Source organism: Verruconis gallopava (genome assembly GCF_000836295.1).
Source record: "Verruconis gallopava strain CBS 43764 unplaced genomic scaffold supercont1.4, whole genome shotgun sequence".
NCBI lineage: Eukaryota > Fungi > Ascomycota > Dothideomycetes > Venturiales > Sympoventuriaceae > Verruconis > Verruconis gallopava.
In genome coordinates, this window is record NW_015622140.1 from 107019 (window position 1) to 133996 (window position 26978).

The 26978-nt window shown below is 50.1% G+C and overlaps 9 protein-coding genes across 9 annotated transcripts; 3 read left to right on the plus strand and 6 right to left on the minus strand.

Moving 5' to 3' along the window:
* Positions 1-536: 536 nt before the first annotated feature.
* PV09_01459 (uncharacterized protein) lies at positions 537-2029 on the minus strand. Its single transcript, XM_016354351.1, has 2 exons — positions 1325-2029; positions 537-1272 (listed from the first exon to the last, which is right to left on the minus strand). Exons 1-2 carry the CDS (start codon positions 1802-1804, stop codon positions 721-723), a joined length of 1032 nt encoding a protein of 343 aa, XP_016217363.1. The 5' UTR covers positions 1805-2029; the 3' UTR covers positions 537-720.
* Positions 2030-2201: 172 nt separating this feature from the next.
* On the minus strand, positions 2202-4470 carry PV09_01460 (uncharacterized protein). Its single transcript, XM_016354352.1, has 2 exons — positions 2919-4470; positions 2202-2858 (listed from the first exon to the last, which is right to left on the minus strand). Exons 1-2 carry the CDS (start codon positions 4276-4278, stop codon positions 2377-2379), a joined length of 1842 nt encoding a protein of 613 aa, XP_016217364.1. The 5' UTR covers positions 4279-4470; the 3' UTR covers positions 2202-2376.
* Positions 4471-4634: 164 nt separating this feature from the next.
* PV09_01461 (uncharacterized protein) lies at positions 4635-7414 on the plus strand. The gene is made up of 7 exons (XM_016354353.1): positions 4635-5112; positions 5159-5631; positions 5684-6246; positions 6295-6394; positions 6448-6551; positions 6596-6960; positions 7012-7414. Exons 1-7 carry the CDS (start codon positions 4698-4700, stop codon positions 7278-7280), a joined length of 2289 nt encoding a protein of 762 aa, XP_016217365.1. The 5' UTR covers positions 4635-4697; the 3' UTR covers positions 7281-7414.
* A 356-nt stretch (positions 7415-7770) lies between these two features.
* Positions 7771-8611, minus strand: PV09_01462 (uncharacterized protein; the record flags this gene model as incomplete). Its single annotated transcript, XM_016354354.1, has 1 exon — positions 7771-8611. A coding segment is annotated over one exon (340 nt), but the record flags the coding sequence as incomplete, so codon positions are not given.
* Positions 8612-8917: 306 nt separating this feature from the next.
* PV09_01463 (uncharacterized protein) lies at positions 8918-13766 on the minus strand. Its single transcript, XM_016354355.1, has 4 exons — positions 11641-13766; positions 9792-11326; positions 9593-9740; positions 8918-9537 (listed from the first exon to the last, which is right to left on the minus strand). Exons 1-4 carry the CDS (start codon positions 13628-13630, stop codon positions 9059-9061), a joined length of 4152 nt encoding a protein of 1383 aa, XP_016217367.1. The 5' UTR covers positions 13631-13766; the 3' UTR covers positions 8918-9058.
* Positions 13767-19631: 5865 nt separating this feature from the next.
* On the plus strand, positions 19632-20277 carry PV09_01464 (uncharacterized protein; the record flags this gene model as incomplete). Its single annotated transcript, XM_016354356.1, has 1 exon — positions 19632-20277. Exon 1 carries the CDS (start codon positions 19654-19656, stop codon positions 20275-20277), a length of 624 nt encoding a protein of 207 aa, XP_016217368.1. The 5' UTR covers positions 19632-19653.
* A 141-nt stretch (positions 20278-20418) lies between these two features.
* On the minus strand, positions 20419-21634 carry PV09_01465 (uncharacterized protein). Its single transcript, XM_016354357.1, has 2 exons — positions 21313-21634; positions 20419-21172 (listed from the first exon to the last, which is right to left on the minus strand). The coding sequence occupies exons 1-2, from the start codon at positions 21468-21470 to the stop codon at positions 20653-20655; spliced, it is 678 nt and encodes a 225-aa protein (XP_016217369.1). The 5' UTR covers positions 21471-21634; the 3' UTR covers positions 20419-20652.
* Positions 21635-22143: 509 nt separating this feature from the next.
* On the minus strand, positions 22144-24535 carry PV09_01466 (uncharacterized protein). The gene is made up of 2 exons (XM_016354358.1): positions 23959-24535; positions 22144-23873 (listed from the first exon to the last, which is right to left on the minus strand). Exons 1-2 carry the CDS (start codon positions 24096-24098, stop codon positions 23117-23119), a joined length of 897 nt encoding a protein of 298 aa, XP_016217370.1. The 5' UTR covers positions 24099-24535; the 3' UTR covers positions 22144-23116.
* Positions 24536-25460: 925 nt separating this feature from the next.
* PV09_01467 (uncharacterized protein) lies at positions 25461-26817 on the plus strand (the record flags this gene model as incomplete). The annotated part of the gene is made up of 2 exons (XM_016354359.1): positions 25461-25616; positions 25669-26817. The coding sequence occupies 2 exons, from the start codon at positions 25461-25463 to the stop codon at positions 26815-26817; spliced, it is 1305 nt and encodes a 434-aa protein (XP_016217371.1).
* Between the last annotated feature and the right edge of the window lie 161 nt (positions 26818-26978).

Here is a 26978-nt window from a genome sequence, read left to right on the forward strand (position 1 = left end):
AACCGGTATATTCTTGATCAATCAAACCATGAAGAGAACGTTGAAACCAGCTCCTGACAAGGATGCTAAGATATGGAGGGATACAATTTGATTACTCGAGACGTAATACCAGTCAAACGAGCAGGAACAAGGTGATGCTTTCGGCAAAGGTGGACAAAAGACACGAAACATGGGTCGAACTTAGTCTTGACCTGGGGATGAATTAACGTACTAGTGCGTCGTTTGTGGACATGGAGCTATGGCTTCTTAATTGCATTGGCAGGATCACATACACGATTTCGGCATAAAAGCTCCCGGCCATCCTCACAAATCCATGCTGACATTGCCTTTGAACAAATCGTCTGGATGCTAGGGTATTGAGCGCATCCAGAAATCTTGCGTATACAATGTTCGCGAAAACTTCGGCTATTCAGACGATGGTGGAGCTTAAGCAGCGCAAAAATGTCCGTCTTCTCGGTCCGTTCTACGCAGTCGCTGCAACTTGCGAAAATGATTCTAACCATTCCCGTGAATTTTCCAATGGGACGTAGAATGAAGCTTGTATCACAATGGATTCTTCTGTAATTCAATTTATATTCAATCACAAATAGAGCGAACATTATTCCCGAACCTTCAGCGCGCTTGAACAGCAAATAAGTTTAACATGCCTACCATAAGACTATATGCTTCTCAGACACTTCTAGACTCTTAATCCAGATGATTTCCTTCACATGTTATGCTCTATGCTACAGGAAGTTCTGTGAGGTTCCTCTGTACCGTCGGACGTCTTCTAAGCGTAGCATCCACCTCGACTGTCTTTGTGCCATCAGCATATACGCCTCTAGCAACATCGTAGTCGGCCTTCGGTTTTTCCTCCGGTTTCCTTGTGCCGAAGGGAGGATCAAATCTCTTTCTGATCGTGGCGATCATTTTGTTGATCCAATACCAGTTCAGAGAATTGAGGGTAACGTTACTGGCAGCGTACGTAAAGCATAACCACAGCGGCGCCTCCTTCTTGCCAGCGTAGCGCATAAGCTCCAGGCTACTAGCTCCTTCAGTGGCGGGTATCGTTCCCCTGTAGGCTGCGATCACATCTCGGAAGACGCGGTAGCTGGCATAGGTGCCCCAGACGAGGCGGCAGCTTATGAATGTTGTGATGAGAAATATGCCATTGATGAGCTGGACGGTCGACCCGGTCATGTCAAGCTTATCGCAGAACCAGTGAATGTTGAGAAAGGGCGAAGAAAGCTCGTAAAGGATGAAGTCCGGCGCATAGTAGTTCACAAATGGTCTCTATGCAATCGTCATTCATCGCCAAAAAAAAAGGGAAACGAGTGTAACGTACGAAGCCAAAGCTGAAGACGGTCAAGGCAGAGATGGCATGGAACAGCATGCCAATACCGAACATACCGATGTTCTGCACGGTGATCCACAGATCGTATACAAAGTATCCGAGTCCCATGGCTTCTACCAAGCCGGTACCGCCAGTGTATCCCCAAACCCTCTCCTCCGTATTCATATTCCTCCTCTCGTCATCATAGAGCATGACGTACACAGCTATAGCGCAGACCAGAACTGACTGCACGAGTGATACCACATGCACATCCCAGTTCAGCTTCGTCCTTGGGTTGAGGTTCGGATAGTGCTTGGGTGAGAGTTTGGGGGACAACCATGGCGACACTCGAGTCTGGACGAAGTAGTAGAAGAGAGCGGCGCCGATCACCTCATGAATGTGTAGCGGGAGTGTAGGCAGTGCGAAATAATCCGCCAGCGGCACCGTCGCCTTTGAGGCCCACTGGGGAACGGCTGGGAAGGGATCTAACATAGCTGCTGCGCGGCGCGTCCTTGAAGGTACAGCCGAAGGGAGGCCAGGGGAGCTGGGGTGGTCGTGTGTCCAAGGTGAAAGAACGCAAGATGCACCGTGGACGTCGCAAAGCGTATTTAAGGATAAGCGGAGGTCCCCAAGGCAGCGACGAGGACCGCGCGCAAGCAACTGGAGCCTTGGTGGATTTTGTTGAGGATGTGATCGGCCTGCGCTGTGAAGCTGAGCCTCGCACATGATGCCGTCGCCGAAAGCGGGTCGACTTGCGCTTGCGGTCCGCAACGTGGATGATCACAGACCCGAATCACACTTGAAGACATTGTGACCTACGGAGTCTCGAATGTCCTGAACATGTAGCATCAGTTCCGTAGCCTTAGCTGCAGCTGTGGCAACGCTTGGTGGCTGTTTTCCTTTTGATTCTACTGCGTGCACGTTTCTTACAGCTCGCGCCGAGGGGGATGACGAAACCAGAACAACAGAGAACGCAGACCCATATTCAAGTTTGCCTCGCTCTGATGTGAGAAATGCCCGGCACACTCTCCTCGTATTCAACGAACAGAACATCACCGTGCCCTCTACGACACAAGGACTTTTTCCTCTGTACAGTTCTCCACCGGCTGATCTACGTCTAGATCCTCACCCTCGTCATCGCCAAACCTAATCAAACCAGGCTGTGAGTTCAGTTCGAGCTGCTTTTGAACCGCAAGCTGGATCATCTCCCGCTCGGAACTGATCTTCGCGACGGGCAAGATGACCATCAACCTGCATCGCTGCACCTCGAATTCCAACCACATGTTGATCGCTTTCTTGACAAGCTTTTCGATGTCCGCGATCATGGCTTCATCCAACTTGGTCACGTCATTCATAAGCGTTTTAATGGCCTTGTAGAGACCGTCCTTAGACTCCTTGAACCCTATTTTCACCCGAGCGCGCGGATCGAGGTGTGAAGCCGGTTCTCGCAAAGCCGTGTGGCATTGCTTGATGGCCTCGTATCGGAACTTTTCGGCCTTGTAGCTTGGTTTTGGCCATGTAAAGTCTCCAGTTCGTAGCTTGGGGTCTATCAAGAGCTTAGTTGCAATGTCGAGAAGTTTTTTTCCAACCCCTGGCACCAACGTACCTTCATCGCATGCTTTAATCCAGTCCCCCTCAAGCTTCCGACCTTCTTCACCAAACATGCGAAATGGTGAGCAAAAGATGCGATCGTGGAGAATCCACCAGAGTTTGTCCCGAAGTAGTTGCTCCTTCGTTCTGTCAGGATTGGTGGTGATCGAAGTTAGCACCTTTCTGGTCCACACTGGATGGTCCGGCTTCCATGGCTGTCTTGCGAGATGCGCGACATCAAACCTCAAGGCCAAAAACTTTGCCTTCAAATCGCGATCAGAGATCGGGGTGAAGCTGTCTCTAGCGAAAAGAATGGCATTCTGAGAACTAATTTTCTGTCTCAGCTCTGCCGTCGATGCTTCCAGGGCCTGTTGATGCTTCTCTTTCAGCCTTGCCATCTCAGCATCGTGTTTTTGCTGCTGGTCGACTATGTCCTGATTTTTCTGCTCCAGTAGTAGATCTAATTTCGCCACGTACTCGTTGTTTTTCTCAATTATATGTTTCTTTTCCTCTTCATGTCTTGCGCTCAGCCGTTCGATTTCCTCATTCCACTGATTCTCTCTCCTTTCTAGTTCTAATCTATGCCCGTCTTCGGTTGATTCCAACTTTGCCTCAAGAAGATCATGCTCTTGACGCAGCTTGTGAATCTCCTGCTCCTTTGATTTCACTTCATCCTCGTGCTCTTCAACCAAAACCTCTACATTGTGCTCCCAATTTTGTATAGCTTTCCTGTGCTCTTCTTCGAGAGATTCTATAGCCCTCTTGTGGGTTTTGTTCAGACCCTCGGCATGCAATCTCCACTGTTCGAAGTTCTCGTTGTACCTTGAGTTTAATTCTTTAAGTTTGAGGTCGTACTTCTCGCTTGCTACTTGAGCATTATGCTTCTCGTTCTTAAGCTCCATGCTCATTCTGCGTATTTGCAAATTCAATTCGCGAATTAAGATGTCCTCGCTCTCCTCAGATCTCCACTCTTGTTCGTCTCTGGAGACATTTTTCTGCTTTGTTTTCCTCAATCGTGCTTGCGGTCCCTGCTCAGAATCCTCCTCCCAAGTGTCTGCAAGCACGTCATGTATGTCCGAGTCCCCGAACTTCTCAAGTTGATATTCCCTTAAAAAAAAGTCGACCAATATTCGAGTAGGAACAGATTTCCAATTCCTTTCGCGTAGAATTAACCTCCTTCGCTGATCTCGATCTAAACAATTTAAAATGAGCTGCCGAATGTCTGCAATCGTATACTCGTAGTTCATGACGCGCATATTCTCTCCAGGAGACTCCTCGTGTGCGGAACGGCCACCTCCCTTGAGCGCATTGCGAAGGGCATGCATTCTTTTGGACGACCTGAATATCTTTTTTCCACGCTGTTTCCTGCTATCCATGAAAGAATATGTGTTTCAAGGGAGAAAGGAATGTTGACACTAAGGACTGAGACCATGGGGGTCGACTTGTTCAGACGTTTCAGAACTCAGCCTGATGAAGTTTGCTCAGCCGAAGCCAGATGCAATGCTGGGTTCGCAATATGAACAAAGCATAGCACATGCGCTGCGCCCCCACAACGCACCTTCATCAGGCTGGAACCCTCGTTCTTCGATTGCGGAACAGCTCAGCTGACAACGAAGACCTGTGCGATCGTCAGGCTGGCTGCTGGCGCCAAGCTTAAGATGCACACGGCAGGCTTTGTCCGGCGCCCCACAGGACAAGGCTGAGGGCCAATTCCCTCCATAGTAGAACAGTTCCTCAGTCAGTATTCAACGTGAAGACTTCGCAAGCCATCTAGATTCAATCCCAAGCTGTAGTCATGGCTTCCGAACCATCATACGACGATGAATTTGTTCCAGCACATCGTGCGACCTCTCCCCGGTCCCTGTCCACTGAGCTTGCCTACGAGACAGCGTCTCGATTGTCGAACATCAACAGGTCCCGGGCAGCCTCACCGACGACTCAATACGCCATAGGAGCTGGAGCCCACAACTATCCTCGCTCACCATCGAGTAATCTCAATGGCTCTTTTGGTGATAGCCACGATGATTTCCTTGTTGAGAATCAGCTGGACGAAGACGAGCCGGCATATAACCCAGAACTTGATGCTCCAATGCAATATGACAGACGCTTCGCGAGCAAAATTTCATTCCCGAGTGCAAAATTTCCGGCGAATTTCTCATTCGAGGGTCGTCGCTTGGTTATTGGTGTTGATTTCGGAACTACATATTCTGGTAAGCTAGATACGACGTAGCTAAGTGTATCTAAAGTTATATACAGGGATTGCCTTCGCAACGCCGCCTGGTGAGACTATAGGTAAACTCGAAGAGGTTCACCTCATGACAAATTACGGTTATGCCATGAACAACGACAACAAAATTCCCAGTGTCAATTCGTATTCGGAGCCCTCCTTAAACAAGTCAAGGAAAGAGCGTCAATTTGGACGTGACTTGAGCCCTAATGCGGTTGCAATGGTGAACAGCAAGCTGGAGCTGGATGTGCAAGACACTAAATTGGCCGAGCTTGAATCTTTGGTTCATGCTCTTGAAGGAATGAAGAACCTTTCATATGCCAATGTGAAAAGATGCAGAGGGCATCCTGGCTTTAGTTGGAAGAGCTCGGAGCAGATTGTGACGGATTACCTGGCAAAAGTTTTTAAAGCTTTCTCCGAGTATCTGGACAGAGCATATCCTGGAATGGGAAACGCGCTGAGGGAGGAAGTTCCGACGGAGCTAGTGATCACCGTCCCGGCAGTATGCGTTCGCATGCATCATTTCTTCTTCTCGTGGGCTGACATAACCGTAGGATTGGTCTCCGAAAGCCAAGAACTCCACCTATCGTGCTGTTATAAACGCAGGGTTTAATCAAAAGAATTTTCGCAACATGAAAAAGGTCTTCATGGTGACTGAACCAGAAGCTGCCGCTTTATATGCTATTCGCTGGCTGAAGGAGGATCATATTGACGTCCTAACAGAAGATGACTCATTCGTCCTATGCGACGCAGGAGGTGGGACAGTGGATGTTGTTTCATACCGCGTAGTTAGCATCTCACCAAAGCTTGAGTTGGAGCAGATTGGCCATCCTACATGCAAGAAGTGCGGATCGATCTATATTGATGCCAAATTCAAGGAATGGCTTCGAGCTCACCTCGGGAAGCATTGGAGACTCTTGGATCCAAAGTCTCTCAAGGGTAGAATCAATGCTCAAATGACAGAAGGTCAGAATATGCGTTCAATCATGGCAGAGTTCGAGGGGTTCAAGAAGGCTTTTGGATCTGGGCAAAGGGAGGTTAGGTTCAGACTTCCAGAAGCCCTAAAAGATTTTAATTCTGGAAATGCGATTGTCGCGGGCGAAGTAATCATTTCTCAGTGAGTGGGCAAGAATTATTGCTAGACATGCTCTGACAGTTTGCCAAGGAAGCAAATGAAGGCTTTCTTCGACGATTGTGTCGACGGCGTTTTGTCTCTGGTTCGAGACCAAGTTCTTCAAGCCGAACTGGAAGGGAAAAGGGTTACCGTACGTTTTTAAATGTGAGATCCACCGTTTTTATTTGTGCTAACATTTCGAAGAATATTGTCATGGTAGGAGGTTTTGCGGAATCTGAATACCTGCAAAAGGAGATGAAGAGGTCGATGGGTTATAGAGATATTACTCTTCATCGACCGCAGGAATCGTACGTTTTTCTTCTTGTTATTTAACATATCTAATTCCACGTAGATGGACGGCTGTTGTGCGAGGAGCTGTAATAACGGGTGTTGAACACATGGGTGAATTAAAACCACTGCAATCTTGCCCGAAAAACTATGGCATTTGCCTAAACGAGGACTTCTCGGGAATTCACGATAACTGGGACGACAGGTTCCTTGAAGAATCAACCAGCCGTGTCATGGCCCTTGGCCAACTGCATTGGCTTATTCTCAAGGGCGATTTACTCGATCACAAGGAAGCGAGATCGCAGGTGAAAAACTGTCCCTTTACGTTCTCCCAAACACAGTCGAGGAAATGGAAATTTGAGGTCTACGAATGGGATCATGAGAACCCCAGAGTGAAGCTGCCCAAAAGCTATCATAACACACGAAAGGGTATTTACACGACTCAAGAGATGTTCTGGACAGTGCTAATGAAAGTTTTAGAGCTGCGAACTGTCCTCCAGATTGATGTAGATATGAGCAGTATTCCGCTTGAAGTCATGCACAAGACCCACAACAATGGGAGACCGTACTGGACGGCAGATACAATGTGCAAGATGACCTACACAATCAATCATGTTTTAGAAGTTCAACTGGTATTTAGAGGTAAAGTCGTTGGAGCAGCTAGCAGGGTCATGAAGGAGCATCTCACGGAGTATGAAAGAGATGACGAAGCAGGTGATGACGATGACGATTACTCTATTTCTGATTAAGCGGACAATTAGTGAACATCTGGACACTACAAATAATCTGTAACAGTGATAGGAGTAGACCTCAGCGATCTTCGCCAGAAGCTTTTCCACATTACTCTAACTCAAACTGATCTACCGTAGTTGCGAATTCGTGCATGATTATTCAGCTTTAGAGTTTGTACAATCTGAATCTAATAAGCAAAAGTTCCGTTATTCGCAACTGCTAATTGAATTTGTAATCCAGCTCTGTGAAACAGCTGCATGCTGATGGAAAAGGGATGTATATATTATGGTTGGGGGTTGCGGCTGGCTCACTGTACTTAGCGAGACTGGCGGCGAAGTTTCCAGCTTCATACCACAATTTTGGATCGAAAACCGCGGCCAAGAAAGGGTGTGAAAAAAAAAACGACGAGTCGATTAAAGAAGATCACGACGCAGACACTTGAGTTGACGGTATCGAAGATCACAGGTTCAAGGCACGAAAACGGCTGTACGGTTCAGCTCGACTAGGCTATGATCAAGTGATCTCATTATGAGAAATGTAACTCTAACCCAGGTTCGTCCTTCACAATAATCGCTCGCACGGCCTCGTATTTTAGCGACAGATTTAGGTAAACTATATGCACGCTAATCAAACGTTTTAATTGAAGTGCTGTAGGGGCCAAGAAAGCCCACATGCATAGGATCAGGCTGAGGAACGGGTCTTGCCGCGACTGTCTGGATCGAAGGCACTGCTTCGCCACCTCAGCCTGATGGAAGAGAAAGTGGACAGAATAAGGCCCTCTCAAGGTGAGCATTTCATGGTCAGGGAATGGAAGAAGCGGGCATCCATGGAAGTCCCTAGTATATTTTTCATTCCGTCATGGCAGATGCTCGATCCTCTTTTGATTTCGCAAACTCAACTACACCTCGCAGCGCTTTGAGCTCTGATTCCCCAAAAACTCCTGAAGAATTTTCGCGAGCTCGAAGCGGACGAGTGGGTAGTTTCGTGCCTCCAACAGGCGGAGAGTCATTAGCATCCAAGACCCTGTACCAGCCTTCGATTCCCGAAAAGAAAAAGTTCAGCAACATGTTCCGAAGCAGCAAAAGGGAAGCAGAGAGAGCTAGGCTCGCTGCTCTTCAAGAGGAGCATAAAGAGGCACAGCGTCAGCTGCAAATTGCCCTCGATCAACAAAGACAGCAAATGGCGAAAATGCAAGCCGACAACGAACGCCGAGAGCGAGAAGCGATGGAGATGAGGCGTGAAGCGCTCAGGAAGCAACAGGAGGAGGAAGAACGAGTTCGCAAAATCGAGGAAGAGGCCGAGGCAAAGCGCTTGCTGCAAATGAAAACCCAATTCGAACACGAGCATGCGATACAGGAAAGACGTCGAACGACCTCTCCCGAGGCGTTGCGGAATCTGCGTGAGCTGATTCGTACTCGGTATGAGCTTGACATGGAGATTTTCCGCATGCGTGACGTGCGCGGTCCAGACAGACCACTCGTGTTTAAAAAGATGCAGAGGGCCGATGCTGTGTTGGCAGAGATCCTCGCGATTGTTGCTACGTGGGAGCCAAACCCCGAGGTATGGGATGATGAAGAATGGAAACTAGCAGATGACGTGCGCAAGCGGCTGAGGGCAAACAAGATGAGGCATTGGGGCAATAAGGGTCCTTGGGCGGATGAAGAGAGCACAAATAGCTCATATTGAATGTGGTTGAAGACATCGTGGGCTTCTACACCTCAAACTTTCCTACAATTAACTGGTCTCGATGACAAGAGGTCGTTGTGGATTAGGATATTCAAAGCACTAGCAATTCTCACAGATAGCCTAATCCAGCACCTCCAATAGTCTCAAGATCGTTCCTCAAAACCCATTCTTCGACACCTATCTTTGCGCATGCTTCCTGCTGCCGAGAGCTTGGAAGCTCAGTCCATCTCCTCAATAGACTGCCATCAATAAGTCCTCGCAGGGCCCCTTCAACTGCCCTATACGCTCTTGGGTTCAGGCCACACGCAAGGTCTATCTGGTTTACAAGATATGTATGGAGCGCTCCCAGGCGGCGATAGGTCTGCTCGTCTATCGGACTGATGAGTGCTACAGCGCCAGTTTGCGTCAGAAGGAGAACTTGATTCAGTCGGCTTGTTGGTTCTGTACGGCCATTCATATCGCCATTGCTGATCGATTGCTGCGATTCGGTTCTAAGGCTGGAGGGAAGAAGGTGCAGAGAGACTGGGAAGTGTCCCGTGTGAAACGCGGCTTTGTTGACAAGTCGTTGGCCACCGAGAGATCTTGGATCTAGCCTTACGTCAGCACATAGAATATTCAGCTCATTACAAGAAAGATAGCATACCTTCGTTGTCATATTCTAAGACTTGAATATTCTCATCCCCATCAGCAACAATAAAGTAGAGGTGTTTCTCGAACGGCAGGAAGTCCGCATCGACAACTTCAATTCGTTGCTTGGATTTGCCAAATAGAGTTATACGATATGGTTCTTGCTGAAAATGATGTCAACGAATTATCAAACCGAGCGATTTTGGAAGACCTACAGTATATCCAACAAACCACAGTCCCTTCAATATGTCTCCCATGAGAGCCATTCCAGTGCCTTTCAGGGATTTTGCGACTGTGACATATGTTTGCATATCCATAAATGCAACCGGGAGCAAGGTGTTGTCTTCCTTCAGGCCTCGGACCATTGCCTTTTGACCTTGCGCATGAAGCAAAAAGCCTTCATCACCAATCTCTGTAATGGCAGTTACCGCGCCTCTCACTTCTTCTTTCACAATGAGCTTGAATTTTGAACCGGTTTCAGGCCTTTCTGGCTCCGGAACTACAGTGTTGATCTCAAAGATATACACGTTGCCTTTCGTCGCCAAGTCTTCGCCATGGATGATTGCAGTGCCAACGCAAAGCAGCGATTTTCGAGCATGTGTGTGCTCTGACACTTCGAGATCTATGATCCTCATTGCCAACACGACTTCGGCGGGCTCGAGCTGATACATGTCAATAACAGACCAATTGTTCGGGTAGTACAATTTGATCGCTGCTTGGTCAACAGTGGGCAGAAATGCAGTGTCTTCCTTTGCCCACTCATAGTGATAGTCGTCCTCTGGCAGCTTGAACATCACTTTCTCTGTGCTAGCCACACAGTACAATTGCTTCGGTGCAAAGTATGATATCCTTTGAATTTCCTCCCTCAGCTCGATCTTCCTTGTCACCCAGCCCGTGTCACCATAACGGCAGGAGGATGGTAATTGCGAGATTCGAATAGTACCATCAGCATCAACATAGGCGAATCCATGGTCGCAGTCGGCCGTATGAAAACGACTCAAGCTTTTAACAGCTTTCTCTCGAAATGGCACAACTCGTGGTGAACTAGACGCTTCCTTGAGCACAAAGCACGGCGATGCACCCGTCTGGAATACAGTACTATAACCGCCAACATTTTCCAGTCGTCGCAGCATCGTCTCACGTTCTGATGTCGCCTTTTCGGTATCTGGTTCCTCTGTATATTTCGCCAAATTTGGCTGTAAAACTTTCCGCCATCGCAAATGTGACGTGAAAGAAGTTTGCATTTGCGAATCGTGTGGATGCTTGAATGGCGCGTAGAGGACCAAGTCATCATTCTTGGTCCGAGCAACTAAATAGGTTGACTTTGATATTTCATCACCGATATCTGCAACAATGATCTCAGTAAGCGCCTCCTTGCCTGCTGTACGCCTTTGAACGAAGTCCGATGATAGTGTAGGCGGTAGAAATCCAAAACCTTCGAACGAGCATGCAGCTGTGCTTAAATCGGGCAGCTCAAAAATGCGCAATGCACATTCCGAAGTAAGGGCAAAAAGTAGTGGCTTATCACTTCCTGGTGGCCGGTACACGCTTGCCGACAGCCATTCAGCAGCAAGAATGGCATCTTTCCGTTCCAACTCTTCGAGCTCCGTACTTGTCGACTGTAGAACGGTGATGCTAGAGTCGTTACGTAGTAACGACACATATGGATCACAAAAAGACGCACCAATAAATTCCAGCTCAACGTCTATAGCCTCTCCCGAGGCTGGAATGATTTGTTCGAGATTGAAATCTGGGAACATAGATATCAGCATATGTTGTGGAGATACCGCATATTGAGTGAACTGAAAGTGAGGGATATCAAACAAGCAGAAAAAGACCATGTTGAGTAATGATATTGTATTGTGCTATATGAGGAAAGTGACATGTGCAGGAAGGATGCACAATTTGCCGTGTGTGTACGAATATATCGAAGCAGCATTTGCGTACTCCAGATGGCAGAAGAGTTCAGCTGTGCCTCCTTTCTGATCTTCTTACATGCTACAAGAGCAGAATTTGACGCTACAACCGCTAGTGGTTAATGAAGAAGGATGGTGAAATACTTACTTTCGTCGTACACCTTAACTTGATCCCTGAGCACCTGTAAGATCTTCTTGCCACCTGCAAGTGTGCCCATCTCGACGGTAGCGCCAGCTTCAGGCTCAAATTCGTCCTTCTCACACTTCTCAAGGCCAGATGGTGTGATTTTGTAGAGAACAGAGCGATCATCACCGTCTTCAGATGTCTGCACGGCAACCACGTACTCGTGAAATTCTGCACTAGCAGTGAGATCATAAAGAGGTCTTACGGCCCAGAAAGATTTGGTTCTTGGGAGGTCTGGTTTCGAAAGCACGACTGCATCGATCTCGCGATTGAGAATCGCCAAACCCCCAGCAGAAGAGCGCCCGCACGGGTAGACCATTTCCACGTAAGAAGCAGGTTTTCGCATAGTCTTACTGTATTTCGGCGGTAGACCGAGAGTCATGGGTCCTATGGGGGCATAATTAGGGAGCTTATCATGTATTCTAAAGGTCAAGTCAGCGGGATTGACATTGCCTTGAATGGAGCCGCGACGATGCTGCTTCGCAGAGTCATCGGCACCGTAGATATCATCCTCATCCTCGTCATCGACGTAGGCATCATCAATATCCATGTCTTGATCTTCGCCAAGCATTTCCGCATGTGACCGTTTTCGAGTTAACGTTGGCTGCTTCTGCACACTTGACCAGCCCATGACCACAGCGTCGCTATCTTGGCTCCCAAGGAACATTCGTGACCTCGATAATGGTGATGCACATGTCACCCCAGCAGGAAGCAGGGAACCACCACGATCGGACGAGACCTTGTGGACCTGAATACCGGAAACAGATCGACCTTCTAAGTCGAAAGACACGATCGCCAGATCGCCGGAGTTCAGTATCATTAGCAGGTCACCTGTTTCGCCTATCTGTTGCACGGTACAATGCTCTAGTCGAAGACTTAGATTTGATCCATCAACCATTGCGAACTTCGACACGACTCTAGCAAATTCGTTTACGGCGAGAGCGTTGACCTTGCCGTCCTGGTCAATATGCACCAGCTCGTTATTGCCAACCAGGAGCGCTCCCCCAACAGGCGATGGTAAGGCAATGACTTCGAAAAGATCGTTAGGAAGGCCATTCACGGACAGAATGGAAGTTGATGCACGTTGTTCAAGGTCCAGATTAAAGACTGTGTAGCTGAGTATATCTCTCCGCTCATTCAACAATGCCAAAGATGCTGACCGCGAAGAATATAGAATACCAAAAGTAGGGTCGCGAAAGCCATGGAGGAAAGCAAGGTGTACTGGGTGCGTTAAGGATGGATCCAAGGCTGTCAGCGACAGGACAAAAGACGACTTGTAAGGAGTTTCGCTGACAGCTGATGCTTCACCGTCTTTTTTCTCAAAATTTGTTTTCGGCTTCTCGACCGGCTCGTCGAATTCGGGATCGTAGTCTTCAGCAAAGTCGTCAACGAGCTGGCGAAAGGGGAGAATAGCTAGCTGCCTTTGGCCAAATTTGAGCGCCGCGCACCTGCTGCATGGATCGACCGTCAAAAAATTCTGGCAGGTGGCCAGATCCGGTGACCAGGGACATGATTGTAAGCCTTCGCCTTCATAGTAATGTACCGATATAGTAGAGATCTTGTACGACTCTGGATCCCATTCTACTAAGCTGAGCTTCGCGTCTCTAAAGGCTACGAGTAGTGCTTCGCCTCCAGATTTTGTGTTCAGTATCTTGACCCGTTTTAATGCCGTTACTGTCCCTGCCAGATGGTACTCGCAAAGGAGCGACAATTTCGCCGTGTCTTCCATGCGATGAAGTTCGAGATCAACAACATCGTCCGCATGATCCTGCCCAAGACTGTCGCCGTTTTCTACCCCATTGGAACTAACCTCGGTAGATATGGACTTTATCTCAAAGACCTGCAAAAGCGACGTCTTCGCGACGACAAGGTTGTTCGCTTTGGGGTGGAGGAAAGGCAGTGATACCGAATGCGATACTGCCGTGGGAGGCACTACCTCGCTGTAGCACTGCATCTTCGATTGATGGCGCAATTACGTGTGATTCTGGCTATCCTGCCATGCTTGTACTTTGTTAGTTGATCGATAGTACAGTAAAAGAAGTGCAATTGAGCCTCTTTTGTGCAGTTGTGGATGGCAAACAACCTCGAAATCCGAACCCAAGGGGAATCGCACTGTCGGAGAGAACGTTGTGAGAGGGTGGCCCAAGCTTCGACTCAGACTACAAACATCATTAAATTATTCTGATCGTACCGGTGACTCACATGCCTTGATTGTTCTGTGGGATATGCGCACAAGTACATCCCAAAATTCAACTTTGTAGGATTTGACAGAGTCAATTCCTCACCATACTCTCTAAGGCGCTTTTCGGGCGCCTTGCGACCGCACCCCGACGCACCTGTTGTGGGATTGCAATTCGAGGGCTTTCAACTCGTTGTTTAACAAACATGGCGTACAATGCTGCATCGCACAACGCTACTGGCGAAAAGACAGGGCCGGTGTCAGGAGCTCCCCCGCCCGTAGACGAGGACACGAAGTCCGCAATCCTGAAGGCTGCTGCCGAGCATGGAGGCCAGTCTGCACCGGGCCAGGAATATCCTCAAGAACCAGAAAAGAAGGAGAAATCCGCCAAGGAGCTGGCAAGGGAAAAGGCAAAAGCAGAGAAACTGAGGAAGTTTGAAGAGAAGCAGAAGGCACAGGCGAACAAACAGAAAGAGACTGGGGCCACTGCATCCGCGAAAGCGAAGAAACCTAAGGCGGAAGAAGAAACGCGCATCAACTATGTTGAAGAGACTCCGAAGGGCCAAAAGAAAATTCTGAAGTCTCTAGATGATCCTGAACGCAAGGCGTATATTCCATCCGTCGTCGAGTCTGCGTGGGGTGACTGGTGGCACGAAAAGGGTTTCTTCAAGCCCGACTTCAACAACATCGAAAATGGTACTTTCGTTATCCCAATACCTCCACCAAACGTTACTGGTGCGCTTCATATTGGTCATGCATTGGCGAATAGTCTGCAAGACTGCCTCATCCGCTGGAACAGGATGCAGCAGAAGACAACCCTTTTCTTGCCTGGTTGCGATCATGCGGGCATTTCAACTCAGAGCGTTGTAGAAAATATTCTCTGGAGAAGAGAGAAAAAGACGAGACATGATCTGGGGCGTCAGGCTCTTCTGGAAAAGATCTGGGCGTGGAAGGGTGACTACCACGAAAGAATTGTGCGTGTGCTCAAAAGGATGGGTGGATCTTACGACTGGTCGCGAGAAGCTTTTACCATGGATGCGAATCTTTCGAAGGCAGTGACCGAGACCTTCTGCAGGCTGCATGAAGAAGGCTACATTTACCGTGCAGAGCGACTTGTAAATTGGTGCACCCAGCTTCAGACAGCCATGAGCAATCTGGAAGTGGACAACAAGGAACTAACAGGAAGGACTCTACTTGACGTCCCTGGCTATGACCGGAAAGTTGAATTCGGTGTGATCATCACATTCAAGTATCCAATAGAGGGAAGCGATGAGACAATTTCGGTCGCCACAACACGTATTGAGACCATGCTTGGTGACACAGGTATTGCCGTTGCCCCTGGTGACGAACGATATGCACATCTCGTCGGCAAATACGCCGTACATCCGTTCATTCCGGGTAGGAAGTTGAAGATCGTTGCCGACGATCACGTGGACGCTGCTTTCGGTACTGGTGCCGTCAAGATTACTCCAGCGCATGATCCAAACGATTTCGAAATTGGCAAGCGTCATAACCTCGAGCAGATTTCGATATTCACAGATGATGGTAGAATCAAGAACGGTGGGGAGTTTGACGGTCAGCGTCGCTTCGATGCACGATATACAGTGCTGAATGCTCTCAAGGAGAAGGGTTTGTATGTTGAGACGAAGGACAACCCCATGATGATCCCCCTATGTAGCCGAACAAAGGGTATGTTTGAGCTTTCAAAATTTTGATGGGTTATAGTCTAACGGATAGGGTCTAGATATCATTGAGCCCATCCTCAAACCACAGTGGTGGTGCAGAATGGATGAGATGGCATCAGAGGCTCTCAAAGCAGTTGAAGATGGCCGAATCGTCATTAGACCCGAAACTGCTAACAATAGCTATCGTCGCTGGATGTCTAATGTCAACGACTGGTGCCTTTCGCGTCAGCTATGGTGGGGCCATCAGGGTATGTAGCCTGCTCCGAAACATTTTAATGTGAATGAAAGTTAACCTGTTCACAGTAAGCGCACATTTTGATTCAATGAGATGTGAAAGTTTTATTTTCACCAAGTATACGTGTAATCATTATTGTTTTCTTGATCCAAACGCTACATCAAGTCTCTCAGACCGCTGATGACTCCGACATCCGTATTTTGTAACTGACTATCTCCAGATACCCGCTTACAAGGTGGTGTCCAACAACGAGGAGAAGGGTTGGGTTGTGGCGCGCTCAGAAGAAGAGGCTCAAAAGAAGGCAGAGCAGCAATTTCCTGGAATACAATTCACCCTCGTCCGTGATGAAGATGTTCTAGATACGTGGTTTTCGAGCGGTTTATGGCCTTTCTCGACGCTGGGTTGGCCAGAGAAGACTCTGGATTTTGAGAAGCTGTTTCCCACGTCACTTCTCGAAACCGGGTGGGACATTCTCTTCTTTTGGGTTGCTCGTATGATCATGCTCTCTTTGAAAATGACGGGCAAGATTCCGTTCTCGGAAGTCTACTGCCATTCGCTCGTGAGAGACTCTGAAGGAAGGAAAATGAGCAAGTCCCTAGGCAATGTCATCGATCCTGTCGATATCATGGATGGTATCTCGTTAGCAGATCTCAATGCCAAGCTGCTGACAGGTAATCTCGATCCGAAGGAGCTCGAAAAAGCAACGAAATATCAAAAGACGTCGTTCCCGCAGGGTATCCCCGAATGCGGCTCAGATGCTCTGCGCTTCTCGTTGATCCAGTACACTACAGGTGGCGGTGACATTGCGTTTGATGTCAAGGTTATGCGTAAGTGTTTGGCATTTTTAATCTGAAAGGAGGGGAAGGCTAACCATTATTTAATCACAGACGGCTATAGGCGCTTCTGTAACAAGATCTACCAGGCTACCAAGTTCGTTCTTGGCTCATTCGACAAGCTCAAAGCATCTGGAATTGAGCCACCGAAGACGATTGCGAAAAGTGGGAAGGAATCCCTCGCCGAGAAATGGATTCTGTCAAGATCAACCAAAGCTTGGGCCCGAACGAATGAGGCGCTTGCAAACCGCGAGTTCTCCAAGGGTAAGTTCGATCCTACTTTTTTTAAATTTTCAATGTGCTCAAAGAGTCAACAGCTACCCACATTATCTATTCTCTCTTCTACGACGACCTCTGCGACGTCTTCATTGAGAACAGCAAGGCTTTGCTAAGCGATCCCACATCGAGTGATGCAGCATCCGCCATTGCAACGCTTTACAATGTGCTTGAGCCAGCGCTGCGACTCATGCACCCCTTCCTCCCGTTCATCACAGAGGAGCTTTGGCAGAGGTTGCCACGGCGGCCTGACGATAAAGAGTCTATCGTGATCTCGCGTTATCCAGAGTTCGTTCCAGAACTACAAGATGATGCGTCAGAATTGGCATATGATCTTGTGCTTGGCTCAGCAAAGGCAATTCGCAGCCTTTGCGCTGAGTATCGCGTGGACAAGGGCAAGCTAATCATCCAGACGCTGAACGAGAATGCCCATAGCACCATAACAAAGGAATTGCTGTCAATCAAGTCGCTCTCGGGTAAGAATTGGCAATCGATAGACGTGATTCCCTCCTCGGAGTCGACCCCAACAGGTTGTGCCGTGAATGCCGTCTCGACGGATGCCGCCGTCTTTCTGAAGTTGGAGGGAGACATTAACCTTCAAGAAGAGATTAAGAAGGCCCAAGGCAAACTGAAGAAGGCTATCGATGGTGTCAACAAGCAGAGGAAGCTCGTCGAGGCCCCGGAGTTCAAGGAAAACGTCAGCAGCGCCGTGCAAGAGGAAGAGCGTAAAAAGTTAGCGGAATTTGAAGCGCAGCAGAGCAACTATGAAAAAACGATACAGCAGTTCGAGACGATGAAGCTCAGTGGCAAGTAAGAATCTAGTTGGACGATAGAGCGTGCAAACGATCCAGGACGTTTCGTAATCGGCTGCGCGCAGGATTTCAAGAAATTACAAGGTAGCGAAGACCGTAGGTATCAACTCGCCGTCTAGATTTATTCTGCATTCTTCTTCGTTCTGTATGCGATTCCATATGCAATTGCGGTGCGTGTGCATGCTGGGGGGACGAGAAGAGGCGCGGTGGTACGACGGTGCGACCTTGTAGAGGAGAAGTGTTCTCATGCTCTTTCCGCCAACACGACTACGACCGGCTATCGCCGCTTCCACTCCTCTGACTCTTCTGCCATCGACTCCCTCACGTCACCGGCTGTCTCCGTCTCTGTCCCCGGTTCCGATCCCACCCTTCAGTTTGTCTTTCCGTCCTCCGCAAGCAACTTAGCTCCTTCCGCAGTCTTAACTCTTCGCCTCCTTTCTCGAACCTGCCAACAACTACAGTGTCGGCGCTCGTGGCCCACGGTTTGTCAACATGTCATCCGCTGGCCGTAGCGAGCAACGCTCTAAGTTGCCGCTGCTACTGCCTCCACCATCGTTCCATACACAGGACAGCCCGGAGCAGTTTTATTCGAGCCCCTCAAGGTAATGACATCGAAAGCAGCTGACTCAGCTGGAAGACTGACACGCATCCCAGCTTCGACGACCAGTCTACTGTTCTCGTCCGCTTGAGTGAACCGCCTAGGCCTAAGTAAAAACATCAGGTCACTTGTCAGAGCAGGCGTTACTGACATGACATAGTTCCAACTTCGTGCCGCCTCCTCCACTAATTAGTTCTTCTCATTACGCGACGAACGCAAAAGTAATGTTTCATTCTCCGGCATTGGCGGAACATTCATTAATTAGCCGTCCAGGGTTCCTCACAGGCTATTAACAACGAATGCATGTCTGGCAGGCTAGTAGCACAAGTTGCTCCAGAGGCAGTTTACACTACACCTGATCGCGGAACACTAGCTCTCACTGGGCTCGAAGAGCTGCCAATTGGCCTTCCAGCCAGTGTCACATTCCTTGCCGCTCACCACTGTTCTGGTTGCGGCCAACGGCGCTCGCACGCCTACCACAAAGAGCATCCTTTGATTCCAAATCGCGTATCAGCTCCAAGTCTTTGCCGCAAGTGTGTCAAGAAACTTCAGACAGGTCAGCGAATTGACTCCATCGTGATGCCACTTCGAAACTATCAAATCAGTACCGGACACGAACGATGTGACAGGAAAGAGCGGCGAGCGCGATCAGGCTCACGAACATGCATAACAATACGGTACGAATCAACAGATGGGGACGAAGCTTGCGAAGACAGACATTCACATGAGAGCCATGGGCGTCCTCACCGTGGGCGAGAAATAAGCTTCCGCCATATCCCTTCTCGAAAAGGCTTTCACGCTGTCTGTCAAAGACTGGAAAATAGGCCGCGTGAGCGATCGACACCTCCCCCAAGTAGCTGTTGGTCACCACATCCGCGCCGGAGCGGATATGTTATTGAACACAGACGCACTGGTCACTCTCCTTCCGGCAATGGGGTTCGTAAATGTGATCTCCGATCCTCTCGTTATGATGCGTCGTCAGATTCCGAGATCAAACGAAGGTTCATAAGAGACAATCGTGATCACACGGCAGTATGTATAGAGGAGGAGCACGTTCGCTTCGATTCAAAGCCAAGTAGGAGCAGGTCGCGAACGTACGAGCCAGGAAAACCAGCAGCTATATATGTCAAGAGAGGACGAGATGAAGTAACGCCACATCCAATTGAATTCTCCGCGATCCAAGGCAATCACAGCTATCACGGTCGACCAGAAAGTAATAAAATTGAGCGTGAGAAGAATATGCCAAAATTTTGCATCATTGATTTCGATAGATTTCTGCGTCGTATCTTCACAGGGGAGTTCATACTCAACTAACTGGTCTCTTCTCATACAGGATCGCCATTGACGTCCTCGCGAGTCATGATTCCTCAAAGCTATGTGGGTCGCAGAGAGCAGAAAACCCACGGAACCAAAGTCACTAGGTATGGCCACGATGTAGACCGCTCAGAGAAAGAAAAGTCTCGATTAGAATCGTCATCTTCGCTAGTATCTCCAAGCTACAATGCGACCAGTGTACCTACAGTGCAACATAGGGGTGACTCTTTTTACGACGCAGACAACGATAAAGAGCCCCATCTGAAACCTCAACCCTCCCCCGAATATCGTAACTGCCGTAAGTATCACAGCCGACCGCCACAATCTCCTCCGCCGGAAGATCCTCGCAAGTCTTCTGAATCCATCAACAAATACACTGCAACACAGGATAAAGATAGACGCGTCAGGCAATATACAAATCCAAAATTAAACAAAGCATCCAATTATAGGAGTGGCGTTGGAAGTAAGGATCCATCTAAAGTTGCATTTACAGACTCCGAAGTCACTAGTGTTGGTGGTGTCAAAGTTCGTGACGACCATTATGTGACGAGGAGCGTTGAGGAGGTTAGGATTGGCTATAGGGAGCGGCAGGCTAAATCTGACAAAAGAAGAAATGAGAGGCGCGGAAACTCTACGTCTTCAATCGCGTTCGAGAGTGGTTATGTGTGATGAAGTCAGTGAGTACCAGTGTTCTTCGACTGGTGACGAGCTCCTAAAATTCGGTCAGCTTCCATGTATGAAAGACAGCGAGCCTACTACGTTCACCATATGCCAGTGGGTGAGCATTCGTAAAGGAAAAAAGATCAGAAGCTATAATGTCAATGGTCTATTCATGGTATAAAGCTTTCACCTACGATCGGCCAAAAAGCCGCTCCCAGACTTTGAGCATTCAAATCTGCCATGGCCGTTATTCTAAGCAATCTTCATGCATCGTTTCATTTTCGTTCATGCGGTAGTGTGTCATGCCTTCTAGAGAAAGAAGAGGAAGAAGCCACTAGACAAATTTCCGTGCGATTTGTTCCCCCCCCCCCTCTCCCGGTTTGTTCAAGGTGCACTCGCCAGTCTTTCCTCCACCTTCCTCCTCTCGTTGGCTGCGATCTCCCTCAGCTCCTCTTTCGTGCTGTCGTACCGCGCGCTGACTTGATTGAACGGGTTGTCCGGGTGCTTGTCAAACTCCTTGCGTATCTGCTCGATCTTCTGCTGGCGCCGCAAGCCCTTCTCATCCTTCATCTCCTCCAGCCTGCGCGTCTCGTACGCCGTGTATGCGGCCTTGAAGCGCCTTTCCGGATGCCGGTCTATGTTCGCGACGTCGTTGTTGGGGTTGCCCGTGAGAGAGAGGGCGTCGAGCGCGTTGTCGATGCCGGACGCGTTGATCGTCTTCGCCTTGCCCGTCGGTGCGTCGTCCAGCTGTCCGAGGTCAAGCGTGCCGCGCGTCTTCTTCTCGGCCTTTCTCGCGTTGCCGGACTTGGCCTTGGTCGGTAGCGACGCCTCCTCTTCCCTCAACAACGCTTCTTTCTCCGCCTTCTTGCGCGCTGCTTCAGCCGCCTTCGCGGCTGCTGCTTCTCTGTTGCAGATCTCGGATCAGCATGGTATTCTTCCAGCGTCGTTTACTTCCAGGTTTCTTATTCATAGGGGAAAAAAGCCCCCCCCCCCCCCACAAACCCCTCTTTTCCTCTCTCCTCTCTTCGAAGAAATGGCACGTACTTCTTGCTGTTATCCTTGGCACCCTTTGCCCACTCCGCGTCCTCTCTGGCCGCGATCTCGCGATCCTTTGCTGCCTGTTTAGCTGCCGCCGCCTCGGCTTTTCGTGCCTGGCCGGCAGCCTTCTTGCTATTCTCGCCCCCGCTCTTCTTGCCTCCCATGGCTCTTCGCAAGTATTTCCGGGACGTACGATATCACTTGAACAAGACCGAGTGAACAGATAAGAAAGGGAAGGTGTGGAAAGACGGGTACGCTAAGAGAAACGCGTGGTAAGCGGATGGACCTTTTTTGAGTCAAAGGGTGGGATGGTGATCTGAGGTGGGGCTACGTCAGGCGGCTGGACGAGGCTGAGGCTGTCCCGCTATTGCAAGGGCCGTAGAAGCAGTGAGGCCATCCACGAGACGTGTGATTCCCAACTTCGAGTCTCATTTCGGCTTCGGCTGCTGTGATGCAGAAAATGGGCATGCAAATGTTGCTCGGACAGGTCGAGTAAGAAGCTGTGCTTTGGAAAAACTTCGCTCTCGAATTTCTTCCACCCACGCAATTCGGACGTCTGTGGTTTTCTACCTAACAGCCCGACGGCTTGTCTACGGGTCAACTGAGAGCTACTACCTACGAAGCTGCCCATCTCATGAAATTTGCTTCTTAGCTCGCCCTCGACTGATTCGGAACCGCACGTTGTGTGAGCACGATAGGTCCTTGACGAGCTAGTCTCTTATTATGAGTCTGCATAAATGCTGCTCTAGACATAAGTGTCGACTGAGAATCTGAGAATAAAAGGTGAAATTGCATCTTGCTTTGGACTTCTGATAGGGCGACGTCGTCGCCGAGAAGTAGAGGGCGAGTCAAGGCCATGAAAATTGTTCACCGCTCAGAGTCTAAAAACACAGTACGAGGTTCAGATGTCCCTCCGTGTTCCTTTAAAAACTCCACATCACGGAATGACATATCGCTGTACAATGCACTGGTAAGCCGTGAGGTCATTGGTATCATTAAATACTGTCAAATAATGTCTGTCTTCGCGTATGTGGAGTTTGCCGTTCCCACAAGCGGCATGATCCGGCAGAAAGTTCAATTTTGTCCAATATGCCCCATCTCTCCTGAAGTTTAAAAGGAAAATATTCAAGAAGATATTGAAAAAGGAAGCCAGTGCAGTGACAAAGTGGCGATTCCAGAAATCCCCCCCTTCCGGTTGCTTCCAGCAATGTCTACCCTTCTCATACAGAAAAAAAAAAGTATGTAAAAGAGCAACAAGGATAACAGGTTGAGGGAAGAATGAAGTTAAGAGCAGGCCAGTACCCAAAGCGAACTCCATGCTAAGAACGCTAAGAACAAAGGCGACGAGCAGCAATTTGTCTTTTTGATCCCCGAGGAGCCACATACAAGCCCATGAGACAAGCGCACCTGATTGTACAATTTGATATAGAGCTGCAGCTGAATCTGAATCGGGAAAGGAAGGAAGAAAAGATGATACGTGGCGAAACGTAAGGACCACACGCGCGTAGATATGTGTGTGCTCATGTAGGCATGTTGTGCGTTATTATGAGTCTTGCATCAATCCAAACTCATGCACAGACGCATGTACGCACAACAAGCAAAAACAACAAAGTTTACCGCCCAATCCGTTGTTCGCAGATGATAGATTAAGCTTAGTAGTCTTTGGCAGAAAGAAAATAAAAAAAAAAAGAAAAAGAAAAAGAAAAAGCCACGCTATGCCGTAGAACGAAATGATGAAGAGAGAAGTGATAATCCGACGCCGCTATTTATGCATGGCCATCGTGCCGATACGGAAGTGACAGTGCACGTCTCACTGTCGGCCGAATGCACTGAAGAGTGAATTGCGCAATTGGTCGTAGTTTGGCGGGTTTGGAACGTGGGGCGGTGGCCCGAAGCCCTTTGGATACTCTTTGCTCTCGCGACGCTTAGTGCCGGGGCGTACAGAGCGAGGCGGTGGCGGAGCCGTCGATTGCGGTGCCGGTGTGGCAGCCTTGGTCCTACCGTGAAGCATATTGGCCCGACCGAGACCTCCTGGGCCGCTCTGCAGTCCGTTGAGTTGGGCGGTCAGCACGCCGATGGCATCTTCATTGATGCCCTCAGGCAAGCCAACCTTAGAGGAGCGGCGGTCCCGATTCTTTTTGGGTGGTGCGGTCGCAGCGCGGTTAATGCTCATGCCGACTGAAGATGCTGGTGGTGGCGGATTTACCACGGAGGGAGGACGCGGTTGGCCTCCGCTAGCGAGGGCTTGACCAAAGGGTGACTCGGGCTGCGGCGGCAACGTCATCTTGATCTGGTTGTAATAGTGGGCGAGCACGTCGGGATAGCGCATGACACATTGCTTCCAGTCGTAGTCAATGCCTTCCTTTAGACGGATTTCAGCTTGACGCAGGTTGTGTTGGATATTGTAGACGATATGTGGGTCCAGTGGCGGGCGACCACGGTGCTGTTGGTACATGGGAAAGTAGGGAATGCTCAAGACCTGCTGCTTGAACATCTCCTTACGAGCCTCCTTCTTCTTGTTGAACATGGAGGTGACGGCGTTGATGGCGTTGTTGGTGGCCCATTCCCTGGCGACAGATCAGTATTCATGTGAAACGATCGACTAATGACGGGACTCTGGGACCCCCCGCCCTTTTCTTGGGGTGTGCATACCGAATTTTGGAGACCCAGGATTCTATCCAATTCTTCTCGGCTTGGTCGATGCATTGCTGTAACCGCTCTCCCTCACACGGGCAATCGGGCTCGCCAGGACCGCCGCACACCGCGCAGCTGGCAGTAAAATCTTGGTTCATCGCGGGCGGCTGGAAGGGCAAAGATGGCACTTGTATGCACACAGGTCGATCTAACCAGAGATCGCTGTCAAGGATGATCGTATCTCTCTTGTTTTGGACTTTGTAGCAGCAACAAGAGTCGTAGCAGGCCTCGAATGCGGCTCCAAGACACAACGAGGAGCGAGGAAGCGATGGTGGGGTGACACTAGCGGGGCGTGGGAAAACGCTACGCAGTCGTGGAAACGAGACAAGAGCGAAATGGAGGAGGCTTAGAGACACGAGGCAAATAAGGTCATGGTGGGCAGAGGGCGATGGGCAGAGTCTTTGGGGAGGAGGAGCTTGACGGGAGAGAGAGGGGATAGCGAAAAGAGGAGAGACGACGCAGACAGGCAGTTATCTAATCTGGGGGAGGAGATGATGTGCAGCAGCAGGAGATTACCTCGACGAAGCAGCAGCAGTGAGGCGACGAGAGGGAGAAAATGGCGACGGGCAGCGTCTGGAGAGTCGTAGCAGCAACCGGCTTAGCGCATGATTTTCCCACACAAAGGACGCCAACACAACTGGCGCAATGGGCGGCTTGCATCTTGCGTCTGGAGACGTTCAAGGGCTCTGTGATTCGCTTGCCCGTGCGTGTCTCGATCTGCGATGAGTTGGCGCCAGTTGATGCGCGCGACCTGACCACTCTTAACTCGGACGCTGGCCGTTGCCCACCGCCGCGAACATGGCCGCGAAACCCTCTTCGCGGGCGCCCATGTGCCTCAGCGATGGCCCTCCGTGGTCAGCATTCCCACATTCCCATCCAGCACGTGTTGAGCTGACACGGCGGCCTGCCTCGCCTGGAACGTGTGAGCAGTCCATCGCCCATCGACGCGGTGTGATGTGGCCGTTGTCGTGCTGGTAAACACAAACACACGCACATCCCTCCACGTCCTGTACGCGCATGCTTGGTCGTTCGCGCCGTGTTCCGGCAGCTCAATGCTTTCGGCGCCTGCGGGTCTCGCTAGTCGCTCCAAGTTCGTCCTTTTCCTTTCCGTTCAAAGAAAATGAAGCAAACCAAAGCAAAAACCTGGACAGCAATGAGGCAGGCAGCCTGGTAAAGCCACGTGACAGCACCGCCAATCTGCCCTCGCTCGGTGTGCTCACGTGACCCGGCATGTGGGGGAAGGCCCGGCCAGAAGAGGACTAGCGCGCGGACAGTTGTCAGCCGGCTACCGTTGCTAGCCGCATGCTGCTGCGACGAGCTTGCACAAGAGCCGCGGAATGGCTGCGCTCAACGCTTTTGCCATATGATTACTATCACTTGTTCCTCTTGTTTCCTCGTCTTCCTTGGATTAGATGTGATCCAATTGTCTGTCTTGTGAACAGTGCCGCTGTCTCATGAAAATGTCGTCGAGGGCCCTTCCTTCTACGCTCCGCACCGTTTCTCGCCGGAAGATCGTCCCCGCCGCGGTGCGGAGAAGCTTCTCTACCTCCAGACGGCATCATCTCGAAGTCCGCGATGCGTACATCCTAAGTGGCTCTCGAACCCCGGTCGGAGTGGTACGTGAGACCTTTGGCGCAGTGAAGCAGCAATGCGCTAACGGAGAGCAAGTTCAATGGTGCCTTCACGTCGCTGTCGTCGACCGAGCTGGGCGCCGTAGCTATCAAAGATGCATTGGCCAAATCTAAGGTGCCCGTAGACAAGATCACGGATGTGTACATGGGCCAAGTGCTCCAGGGCGGCGTGGGCCAAGCGCCTGCCCGACAAGCAGCCCTCTTCGCTGGTCTGCCTTCGACGATCGAGGCCACCACCATCAACAAGGTGTGCTCGTCCGGTATGAAAGCCGTGACCATGGCCGCCCAAAACATACAGCTCGGCCAGTCTGAGGCGCAGATAGCTGGAGGAATGGAGAGTATGACGCGTACGCCATACTACCTCCCTCGAGCATCGCTGCAGCCGGCATTCGGAGACCAGAAGCTCAACGACGGCCTCATCGTGGACGGCCTGTGGGACGTGTATAACAAGATTCACATGGGCAGCTGCGCGGAGAACACGGTCAAGAAGTACAACATCTCGCGGAAGGAGCAGGATGACTACGCCATCGAGAGCTACAAGCGCGCACAGGATGCGTGGGCCAAGGGCCTCTTCAACGACGAAATTGCCCCAGTCGTAGTCAAAGGGAAGAAGGGTGATGTAACGGTGACGGAGGATGAACAATATAACAAGCTGAAGCTGGATAAGGTGGCCACGCTGAAACCGGTCTTCGATAGGTCCGAAAAAGGGTCCATCACCGCTGCCAACAGCTCTCCGCTCAGCGACGGCGCGAGCGCGCTCGTCCTGGGCTCAAAAGCCGTCGCTCAAGCGTATGGAAAGGACAGCCGCGTGCTGGCCCGCATCGTCTCGTACGCCGACGCGGCCGTCGATCCGATCGATTTCCCCGTTGCACCGGCAAAGGTTGTGCCAATTGTACTGGAGCGTGCCGGTTTGAAGAAAGAGGACATCAGCATCTGGGAGTTCAACGAGGCCTTCGCCGCCGTGATCCGGGCCAACGCGAAGATTCTAGGCCTGGGCAGCGAGAACGTGAATCCTCGCGGTGGTGCAATCGCGCTGGGACACGCGCTGGGCAGCTCCGGCAGCAGGATTCTAATTACGCTCCTCCATCAGCTGAAGGATGGGCAGTACGGCTGCGCGGCTATTTGCAACGGCGGAGGAGCAGCCACAGGCATCGTGGTCCAGAAAATAGGCCACGGAGATCTATAGCATACCATGCTTATTTTTGTCATGAAGGCGGAGGCAAATTCGGGCAGTATTTCACAGAGGTGCCGTCCGGCATCTGTATCAGGCCGATGTAACAAAAGTTTGCAAAAACAGTAATCAAAAATTGCTACTGACCACAATTTGACTCCGAACAGCCATTCAGT